An 11,081-nucleotide genomic window follows, 5' to 3' on the forward strand; every position below is an offset into this window, starting at 1 on the left:
TTCAGATGATGAGCCAGATCCTGAGATTATGGGCTATCCTTTTCTCAGCATAAAGGTCATTATTACCCTCTGTTGCTATTTGGTCCCCATCAACTGGCATTCAGAGGCACTGTGTCCCCAGTGGCAGTTCTATCCACTTAACATGGTTAATACAATGAATAGGCCCATCCTCGACAGATTTATCTAAGAACATTTTAAAAGCCATTTAAGCGAATGGCCATAACCACATTATATGCAGCATGTTCCATAACTGTGTGAAGAAGTGAAATAAATTTTTCAGAAAACTATGTGAGGAAGTTCTTTTTTTTGGTTCAGAATCAAAACTGTGTATCAATTTCAGTGGATGCCCCCTTGTATTTTTGTATCTGATTTTTATGTGGAATGTTTATTTTGCTGCTAAAGAGGATGCTCTCTTTAATTGTTAACTGTGCTATATAGAATGTGGATTTTTTTTGTATTATTTTATTTAATTTTATTAATTAATTTTATGTAACTTACATTGTACGCCACCTAAAAATTTAAATATAAGCGGTATATACTGTCCAAATAAAAATAAAATAAAGTAATAGTGTTAAGGGGGTATAAAGAAAAATAACTTTTTCTATACACTGTAAAACCTGTAACATTGCCCTCCGCCCGCCCCCTTACCTTTCATTGTGGTTGTTCTTTTATGCGCCTCTTCTCAGCTCTAGGAAATCCTTTTAGAGACTGGGTGACCAGAACTGCACATGATTTATTTATGAGTAGGAATTTCTATACTGCTCAACATTTAAAATACCAGAGTGGTGTACATTTTAAGACCTGACAGTATATACAAAATGAAATATCCCCCACCCCCAAAAATCCAAACCAGTAATGCATCTACAATAGCCCAATGTGGCTGGGTAACATTACAGGGAAAGCCTTCAGGAATAATAAAGGTTGTAAGCAAACTTCTGAAGCAACGCAGGGCAACCCCAAGCCCGAGGACCAAATGCAGCACTCCAGGCCTCTTTACCTGACCCTCAGGACTCTCCTCCGGTCACACACTACACTGACGCTATTTCACACCCACCTTAAGTAATTTTGCTTGGATAGAATATGTCCTTGGCCTCTTCTAATGCCTCTTGCTTGCGAGGATAGAGGATGCAGAGGGAGAGGGGAGCTGAGGGCGCCTATAAACGAGCCTACTGTACAAAGGTAACATTTGCATTCATTGCTTCACGCACTTTTGCCTCTGGCCCTGCTCACCACTGGCAAGTAGGCTCCAATGGTTGCCCAGAACAGAATGTGGTCCTCGGGCTGAAAAAATGCTCCCTAGCCTCGGCCTACAACATAGCACTGTAGATGCTGGCTGGAAGTCCAAAGGGAAGGAATTAAAAAAAAAAAACAGCCCTGAAAGTCCTGCTCCATGGATCACGGAGTAGACCTCAGGCAGGGGCATGTGTCATGGTCAAACATGTGTTTCCCAAAGACCACAGTTTTGTTCCAAAAGCAGCTATAATATTGTTCATATACAAGGGTGTTCCACTATTGGCAATATTATCTTGAACTCTCAGACATGACATTGTTGTTGTGCTAAGGTTTTTTTCCTGATTAGTCACTGCCAGTTTAGACCCCATAAGTGTATATCTGAATGTTACTTTTTAAAAAACTTAAACTAGGAAACTACCAGAAGCAACTCACCATGTGCATTTGCACCATGCAGACCTCCCTGCTGGCTCACCCCTCCCCTTCCTGGTAAGCAACAGCAACCCACCTGTAGGGAGAGTTAGCATAGTGGCTCCACCCCACCCGTAAGCCGCTTCTAGAAGCTGCCATACACTGAGTATATACTGAGTCCAACTAGCTCAGTATTATCAACATTTACTAGTACTGGTTCTCCAGGCTTTCTTTCTTTCTTTCTTTCTTTCTTTCTTTCTTTCTTATTTGATTTATATCCCGCCCTTCCTCCCAGCAGGAGCCCAGGGCGGCAGCATTCCCAGCCTTACCTGGAGATGCCAGAGTTTGAACCTGGGACCCTTGTACACACAAAGCATATGCTCTACCACTGAGCTATAGCCCCAAGACAGATGGTAGGCTAATGGGCCTGTAATTTCCTGGCTCCCCCTGGACCCTTGCTAAAAAATAAACAAACACTAAGTTATGTTGGCTATTTTCCAGTCCTCCATTTGGATGCCAGCACTAGTGATCAATTATTTCACACTTCAGCTCTTTAAGAATTATTGGGTGTATGCCATCCAGACCTGGACACTTGTTAGTCTCTAATTTGTCAGTTAGCCCTAGGATTTCGTGTCTTGTCACTTATATTTGCCTTAGTTCTTCAGATGCCTTCTGGACATAGTTCATACATGGGTATCTGTCCAACATTTCTATAGTGAAGACTGATTAAAAGTATTAATTCACTTCTCTCTAGTTAGACTATTCTTTCAATAATCCTTGCACACTTGCTGTCTAATATATCTTCACAAGCTGGTTTTTCTGTCTCTTGATTATTCAAAGAACAGATCTGTCAGTGATTGTGATACAATTTGACACTACTTACTGCTTTTTTTGCCAGTCAGTGGGTCAATCAGTCAGCTATTATTTCCCTATATATTTCATGCAGTAAAAGCAGTATATACCAATTATAAATGCATGTAAGTAATACAAAAACTGAAGGTACACAATATCAATTCCTTTCGAATGGGAATGATAAGCGAGTCCATACAGCCTAGATCATGAACCCTTCAAGTTTCACTATTTTCCAGCAAAAGTCTATGTACGTCTACTCAAAAGTAATTCCCACTGAGTTCAATAGATCTTACTCCCAGGTATGTGGATATAGGACTGCAGCCCTAACATCCTATGATACGCATACATTACAAACTTTAAACAAAAACAGACCTCTGTGTATAAAAATGCATTCACAAATAGAAGAGATTTATAAAGTTTTTAGTCAACAATCAAGAAGCTACACCAAGGGGTACTGTGCAGTATGACTGATAGTTGTTCTACATAAGCACATTCTCCTTAATAGTGTTATGAGCATGGGGGTTGGGAGGGATGATTCCTGTGGGTCCCCTTTTCCAGCCTCTGATTTGGAATCCTGTGCCTTGGAATGAGAAACTCTGCTGGTCAAATGAGTCTTTTGTTAACCACATAGATTGGCCAGGTAAGATAATGGGCCTAGCAACGGTGAATGGGCCAGGGACACTCTTTTGTCATTGAAACTCTTCAGGAGAAGATCCCCCCCTCCTGGAGCCCAACAGAGGCTTGTAGTTTGAGTTGTGTCTAGAGAATTTCTGGGAATTGAAGGCAGGCAGAGAGAGACTGGCTCTCTGCACCATGGCATTTGGGGTGCCTCCTGCAACCCAGATGAAAAAGCTGGATATTGGACTGCCGATGCCTTGAACCCCCTCCATCTTGAGCTCAGGTTGGAATGTGTGTAAATAAACAAACCATATTTCATAAAGTCACCGCAGTCTCTGCTGACCTTCTTCCCAAAGGAAACCAAACCCTGGAGGAGCGCAGGGACCCCAGAAATCTCACTGCTTGGAGATTGGGGGAGGCACACAACAATAGCATTAAATAGGGTCCCAATGATGAAATGCACTGCAACCACAATGAACACTTGTTTTGGTCACTGGAATTAGCCACTCCTAATTCAGCCAATGGTTGGCATACTACCCTTTCTTCTGGATCCTATAAATCTTAAATAGCAAGCACACTCATAAGAAGCTAAAAATGAAGTGTACTTTTTCTTATAGTACAAGACCCAACTGAAATCTGAAAAGTTGTGTTCTGCAATATATTCTTAATCAGGTTGAAAAAGGACAATCCATTTTGCCGAGATCAGACTCAGGTCCATTCGGATTAGAAACTGATCAAGTGAATGTTAATGTTAAAGCCAGACACCTTCTTAGTATAATAGGCAAAAAAAAAAACGCAATTCAGGTATTATTGGCACCACTTCTTGAAGCACATATTCCTGAGATTAAGCTATAGAATGAATAGAATTTATTACGGTCGAGGACCAGCAATTGATTAAGCTATAAGTAAATGATGATATGTAAATATCTAGAGTCTTAGAATCCAAGTTTGTTGCGTTCCATTTCTTGCACCTTTTGCTGCAAAGCAGGACACATGAAACTAGTAATTCACACCAGAAAGCACATATCTTACACAGAAAATGTATATTGCCAAGCCTCATCTTGGTATACTGCTCCCCACTAGTTACGATAAATACATTCCATTGCACACCCATTAGGAAATTGAATTACAGTCATCTGAACAGCTCAAAACATTTTATTAAAAGTCTTGTTTTACTAATGGGGAAATCATATTGCTTCTCCAGCAGAGCCAAGAACAAAGTTACTCAAGCAAGGTGATTTCTAAAGACCTTATTAGCACTAATTTCACCCTACATGTTCCAGCAAGTGATCTCCAAGAACTCTAGAGCTCATCTCTTCATTGTCCATGCATTGATTTTTAAGAGGGAAGTTTTTATTGCTCACTTCTGTTGTTGTTGTTGAAGCTCTGTGTCTGCTGTTGCAATTCTGAGCCCACTTTCCCATATATCATTTTTAGTAAGGCCCACTGAACTTGATGAGGCTCAACTTCTGTTCAAACATGTCTAGGGTATAAGTCTTGCTTCTACTCAAGATAATGCCTTACCCTGCAATTCTATGTATGCTTACCACAGAGCAAGCTGTTAACTATAGCTTCTGAGTTTACTTCTGAGTAAACATGGATAGTACTGGGCTGACAGTTAACTAGAACACTGTGTATCAGCCATTCAGAAGTGCATTTCTCACCCCCAAACCCCTTCAACCATGTGCTAAAAAAAGAGTTATCTATATTCTAATATACTCTTTTTAAAAAGTTATTTATAGTCTAATACAGTCAAGCACATTGAGCCTTAGCATGAAAAAATATATATATTATTTGCTCTAAGGCAGCAATACTATGCATACTTACCAAGGAGCAAGCCCTATTGAACCTACTGAGAGTTACTTCCAAGTAAAGAAGCACAGGATTGTAATGTGAAAGTCTTTAAAATCTTGCAATGCTTTTCTGAAGAAGGAGCAGTTTTCTCAGAAAAGCGTGATACCTTATAAAGCTCTTTTAAAGTGGTTACTTGATTCAGAGCACTTCATAACTTAACTTAGGATATAAAAAATGTGTACAGCAAATGTCAACAGCAGGCTATCAATCAACAATTTGATGTCCATTAGTGTGTCTTCTATTGATCAAACTAATTTACCAACATTCACTCTGTGGAAAAGATATAATACACTTTGAGTGATGGCCCTTGAAATTAAGGATATTAAACTAATGATGTATGCTGCTGCCCAATACATTCTAAGTGATAAACAAGCTCCAAGATAGACATTTTTCTTTCTTTTTTTCTTTTCCAGCTCTTGTCCTTATATGCGAGTGAAATGTTTAAAATCTATATGGAACACTTTGCAGTTAGGACCACAGCAATATTTGCAAAAGAAATACAGCCTTTCCTCATTTATCAGCAGCAGTGATTTAAAGATTTGCATTAAAGCAACTCTCTAAAAGGCACTTAATTTAATGCAAGTCTTATTTTGGTTTACGAGCCATAGATAAACTTAATGAGTTGAAAATTATGACAAAAAATATAGGTTAGATTAACTGCTGTTAATCTCAGATGACGAAGAGGACTGTAAAGTAGAGATGCTTAAGAGCACATTATGACATCAAGCATACAGAATGGTCCATGGACAGAGAGTATGCTTGCATACTTTTGTATATAGAATCTGACCCACCAGGACAACATTTGGTGAAATGGGGAATCTGGGCACTTGGAAGTGCACAGTAGTAAACTGAGGGGGAGACAAAAGCAAATTGTAGCAGGAAAACATAAAGGACTGTACTGATCAGTCAGAATGTTAAGTTTGCCTGCAAGACATCCCCATTTAAATGGGAAGTTTACTGGGTGGCCTTTTACTAGTCGCCATAAGTCTTAATCGACTGGAAGGCACATAACAACAACAACAACAACAGAGGATGTATCTTTCACTTTAATCTACTTACTGGATTGGCTAAAGGGTAAGAATCATAAGGCATTTTGTACAATGCAAAATGCAACAGAAATCAGTACTGATCACCATGTGACAGTACTGATAAATATGTTGCTATTTCTAAAACCACATCACGGGATTTTATATATGCCACATTGCCGTGGTTAGGCACAAATGCATTCTACACCATACAATCGATAGATGAATTCTGATTAGGAGAAAACTTTTTATGCTCATACCCAGCCACACCCACGTCCAAACTTTGTGGATCATATTTAGCCCTGTTGCACACCATAGGCTATGCTTAATGCAGGATAAGAAGGAGTGGGCTCCAATTTCATCTTTCACACCCATGCCAGAGTCAATGACCATTCAGGCAAATCCAACAAATTAGCCTCTTACAACTTTCTCCCTTCACAATATACAATTGTCTTTCTTCCAGATCACTGTAGTACCAAAACCTCCTCTTCATCATGGGGACTTTGCACTGTGCTCAGCAATCAGAGGAAGGCACTCAAGTTCAAAGAATGCATCACAAAATTAAGAGCCAGCCCAGCTTTTTATAGCAACTAAACAGATGCTTTAACTCTCCACTTCACACACCCAACTCTCTGCTTTGGCTCCTATTGTTTCCACTTACCTGCTGCTCTCCCAGCATTGTGGATTTCAGGAGGTGCCTTTCCCTGTAGAGAGACCAGAGTCCAATGTTTGGCAGGAAAATCAAAGTCACCAAGAACAACAACGTCATTTGCAGAAATCTTTTCTGTTTTCTCTTCATGGCCAATGGCAATGGATGTCAGAAAAGAACCAAAGTGATGGGTATCCTTCTTTCCGCTCTTTCCTTTGTGATTAGGGGGTCCCCCGACTTCCTCTTGCACCCCCTCAGTCTCACCGATTCACCCCCAAGTAGTGAACAGAAACTTCAGTTCTGTCGCCAGCTTGGTCACCCCTTCACGGGGGAAGTCTGTAATCTATGAATCCAAAGCAAAGCCAGGAATTACCTCGTGCTATTCTCTGGCACAGACTGCCAGCCACAGTACTGCTGCCCCATCCTCCAAGGAGATCCTAAAAGCCTATGGATCGATTCCTCTCCCACCCACCTCCATTCACCCAAACCAATGGAGTCAATATGACTGGCTGCGGAGCTGCTGCTGAAGACCAGAAGTTACAGAGAGCAGATTGGGATAGGGTGGGAAGGAGGGAGAGGAGTTGAGTCATGCAACTCAGGGTGGCCATTCCTCAATTCACGGGAGCAGAATTTGGGGAGAAGAGGCGGATAGGGAGAGAGGCGCAATTTGTGTCAGATCAAAGATCCCTCCCATTCCTTCCCTTCCCAAGTAGTAAGAAGGGGCACCTGGCATTGATCCATCGCCCAAGCACCTTTTCTGCCAAGGAAATGGATCCCACTCAGTGGAGCCTTACCTGGCTTGGACCCAGCACAAAGATGACTCCAGCTGGAAAGAGATCTTCCAACTCACTCACCCACCCATCCTCCCCCCCCAAAAAGACCATCCCTCCTGCTCCTTTCACTCCCCTCCCCTGCAACCTCGCTGGCAGAAGGAAAGCACTTTGACAGACTACAGTTGGCATGACTTCTAATTCTCTCTCTCTCTCTCTCTCTCTCTCTCTCTCTCTCTCACACACACACACACACACACACACACACACACACACACACAGAGAGAGAGAGATCTGCTCGGAGGCTTACCTCTCCATTCACTCCTAGGCAGGGGCTAATAGGGTGTAGACTATTGCCGTGTTATGTGTGTAAGAGAGGCAAGAGAGCGGTCCAAGGTTTTAAAAAAAGAGAAAAATCACCCTCTTACACTCATCAGGTTACCATTCTTCAGAAACAAATATTTAAGATGATGATGATGATGATGGGGGAGGCTACAACAACACACCAGGCTCTGCCAGCCCCACATCAGAATAAATATGTTGTTAAAAAGTAGGCAGAAGGTGGGCAACCCTCTCTACCTCTCCCCCCTCCCCTCCCCTCCCCTCCCCTCCCCTCCCCTCCTGACACAGTCGCCTCTTTTCCCTCCTCACTGTGATCTCTGCCTTGTCTTTCATCCGACAAATACTGGCTGGCGGCGGCTCACACGTGCAGGAGATCTACTGTAATTCAGAAATGGGGTTTCGGATAGGAGGGAGAGGTGGGAAGACCGCCCTACTCCAAAGAGTCTCCTTCGCTCACTCTCAATCTAGAGAAATAAGGGGGGGGGAGACTTCCCTGGAGAATCGGTGCCCTGGAGAGCCACCTCACCTGATCCCCCAGTCTAGAGCTCCACACTCCAGAGAAGGAGCAGCAGCTGGGAAGAAGCAGCGATTTTCTCCTGGGCTCCTGTTCTTCCTCTCTTGTTCCTTCATGATCAGTCGCTCGCAGCAGCAGCAGCAGCAGCAGCAGCAGCCAGCTGGCTTCTTCTACAAGCCGCACGGAAAAAGGGGAGGTGGATAGGGGGGAAGGGTTGGGAAGAGGCGGCGGCAAGGGAAGAGGCTACTCGCTCTAGCCGATCTTTTTCCCGGAGCCGCGTGAATCCCGTTCTAGGCGAAGAAACCGGGCGGATTCCCGCGCGGAATTTCCCCGGCGGCAACAACGGACTCCGAAGCCGCCAGATCAGCTGTTCTCCCCGAGCCGCTGCCTGCAGGTGACTAGGGAGTTTTGCAGACCGAGTTGCTCTAGGCAGGCGCTGGAGGGGGGATGGTGCGTCATGTTCCTTGGCTTCCTAGCGCAAACCTTGCAAGTTGGAGGTGAAGAAAACCAAAAGCGGGACCGAGAGAGGCCTCCTGGAAGCTGAGCCGTTTGCAGAGGAGAAGGAAAAGTTGGGCTAGTAGGTGAATGATGACCTGGTCGAGGCTCGGACTCTCTTAGAACAAAGAGGCTTCCGACGATGGGCTAGTAATGACTAAGCTAGGCCCTAGTTCTCTGAAACTGCCGATAAGGGGGTTAAACCTGTACCACTTCCGTCTGCAAATAGAATTGTTCTCCATGGGCAAAGATAGACAGAGAGGTGCCCTGGAGGATGCTATGATTAAAAGACAGTATGGTGCTGTGGTTAGCATGCTGGAGATGCAGGTTCAAATACCTTCCCGCCAACAAAAACAAAACAAACCAACCTTCGGAGAGTTTCTGTCTTTTTTGCCTTGCCTACCTCATAGGATTGCTGTAAGAATAAAATGGATGGGAGAGATGGATGTATGCCATGTTGAGGTCTTTGGAGGGGTTTCTCTCCCAGACTTCTTCCTGGCATGTTAATTTTCCACCTATATGAATGCCCCCAAACAGAGAAGAACTCAGTCATGTCTTAAGTGGTACAGTCCAACAGGCAGGTTTACCACCTCCGCTGTTTATATAGCAGTATTACTAAAGAGTTTAGACTTTCAGAGGACAGGCGGGGGGGGGGTGCAACAAAAGTGATGCAGTCACTAGTCTGTAAGGCATTTGTTCAGCCCCAGTCCCATTTGAGTCTTTGTGCAGTATGGTAGAAAACAGAGTAGGCAGAATATAGTTGTTGTGCCAGCAAAGGTTATGATATTTTAAAAATCACATTTGAAGAAAAGCTGTCAAAGCAGACCAGCAATAAAACACTTTGCTCAGGGAGCTGATGAATCTTCTTCCTTGTAGTTTTCAAAGAAAGGTTAGACAAGTAAATCTGGGAAAATTCTGGGTAGTGAGTATTGTATTTCTGGGCCACAAAGGTTGGACATGGAAAGCTAGTATGGATATGGAAACAGATTGTAGTCACTATGGGGAAGCTGCTGCAAATGGTCTGCCCATGGTGAGCAGTTCTCATCCTGGCAGTAATATTTGCAAGATCTGCCATCACTAGTAATATTTGCAAGGTCTCACACCCATCACATTTTGATGTCACAGTATGCCATAAACCATGAATTTCGCCCATTTCACTCCACTTCCCCTGGAGCCAGGAGCAAAACCAAGAATGAACGCTGCTCATTCACAGTAAGCCATGGTTTACTGTGGCATGCAAACACCTCCATGCTGTCTCCTTTGTCACACAGGAATGGAAAGTGGCAATTTATTTACTTATTTATTACATTTATTTACCACCTTTCATCCAAGCAGCTCAAGGTTGCATGCACAGTTCTTCCCCTTCACATCTTATCTTCACAAGAGATCTGCAGGGTAGCATAGACTGAGAGATAGTGACTGACCCAAGGTCATCCAATTCTCTGGGAAGAGGGACTGACTGTTAAACTGCTCTGGCAATCATAACTCTGTGTGGGGAATAGGGGTCTCCTCCCAGCATTCTTCACAAACTACACTTCCCAGGATTCTTTGAGGGAAGCCATGACTGTTTAAAGTAGAATAATAGTAGAATAAAGGTATGGTGTGAATGTGGTTAAACACCTTGCACAAAGGTCAGATTAAAATCTGGAGCAGATTTCACTGCCCCACTGACATGGAACCATCAGCAGCCACTGACTCAGGGAGGTATTTGCTGTTTCATCTCAGGCAAAAAAAATGCCTTGGGCCAGCTCTATTCACCAGTGTTCCTGGGAGAAGACCCCTCTTCCATACATATTCTTGCACCCTGCTTCTTCCCCTTCCCTCATACACATCTGATGTTGAATAATCCATTATGAACTATATCAATACTCAACTGTATCACTGAATAATCCTTTATGAACTGTATGCAGGAAGTCTTTTTTTCAAATTAGCTGAGAACAGTAATGATACATTTTATGTCAATTCCTGCCATAGTGGAATGACTTTATGCAGAAGCCCCATGTGTCTTTTAGCTGCTATTAAGGGGTCTTCATGGAAGCATCATGTCTTCCCTTAATGCTAGCATGAAGCAACACACCATGTGGGTATTTCTGCTATTTTGATTTCTCTTTTCCCTCCTTGTATAAAGCAACACATATAAGAATGTAAAACAAGTGTTTTCCATCCAAAAATGAAGGTGTCTCCACAACATTATCCCCATTCTACAAAAGATCATTGAACAATGATAGAACAAAATCAGTTATGTTACTTGAACTGTGCAGAATGAATTTAGCAAATTCTTGCCTAAAGTGCATCTGGAGGAAGCCAGGTGGAGAATTACT

General features: G+C 42.9%; 1 protein-coding gene across 12 annotated transcripts in view; it reads right to left on the minus strand.

Moving 5' to 3' along the window:
* The window catches only part of GALNTL6 (polypeptide N-acetylgalactosaminyltransferase like 6), an 839,728-nt gene extending 831,066 nt beyond the window's left edge, over positions 1-8,662 (minus strand). For 9 of the 12 annotated variants that reach the window (XR_009757816.1, XM_061584010.1, XM_061584004.1 and 6 more), the window contains exons 1-2: positions 7,720-7,989; positions 6,652-6,982 (exon numbers count right to left, since the gene is read on the minus strand). Coding sequence is in view for 11 of the 12 variants with exons in the window: in XM_061584010.1 (XP_061439994.1) it covers positions 6,652-6,789 (138 nt within the window). In the remaining variant the exon portion in view is untranslated. Of the gene's footprint in view, positions 1-6,651; positions 6,983-7,719; positions 7,990-8,060; positions 8,177-8,277 lie in introns of those variants that run through there. The other 3 variants (XM_061584006.1, XM_061584007.1, XM_061584005.1) reach the window with 3 other exon arrangements.
* Between the last annotated feature and the right edge of the window lie 2,419 nt (positions 8,663-11,081).

The sequence above is a fragment of the Rhineura floridana genome, chromosome 9, assembly GCF_030035675.1.
Source record: "Rhineura floridana isolate rRhiFlo1 chromosome 9, rRhiFlo1.hap2, whole genome shotgun sequence".
Lineage (NCBI taxonomy): Eukaryota > Metazoa > Chordata > Lepidosauria > Squamata > Rhineuridae > Rhineura > Rhineura floridana.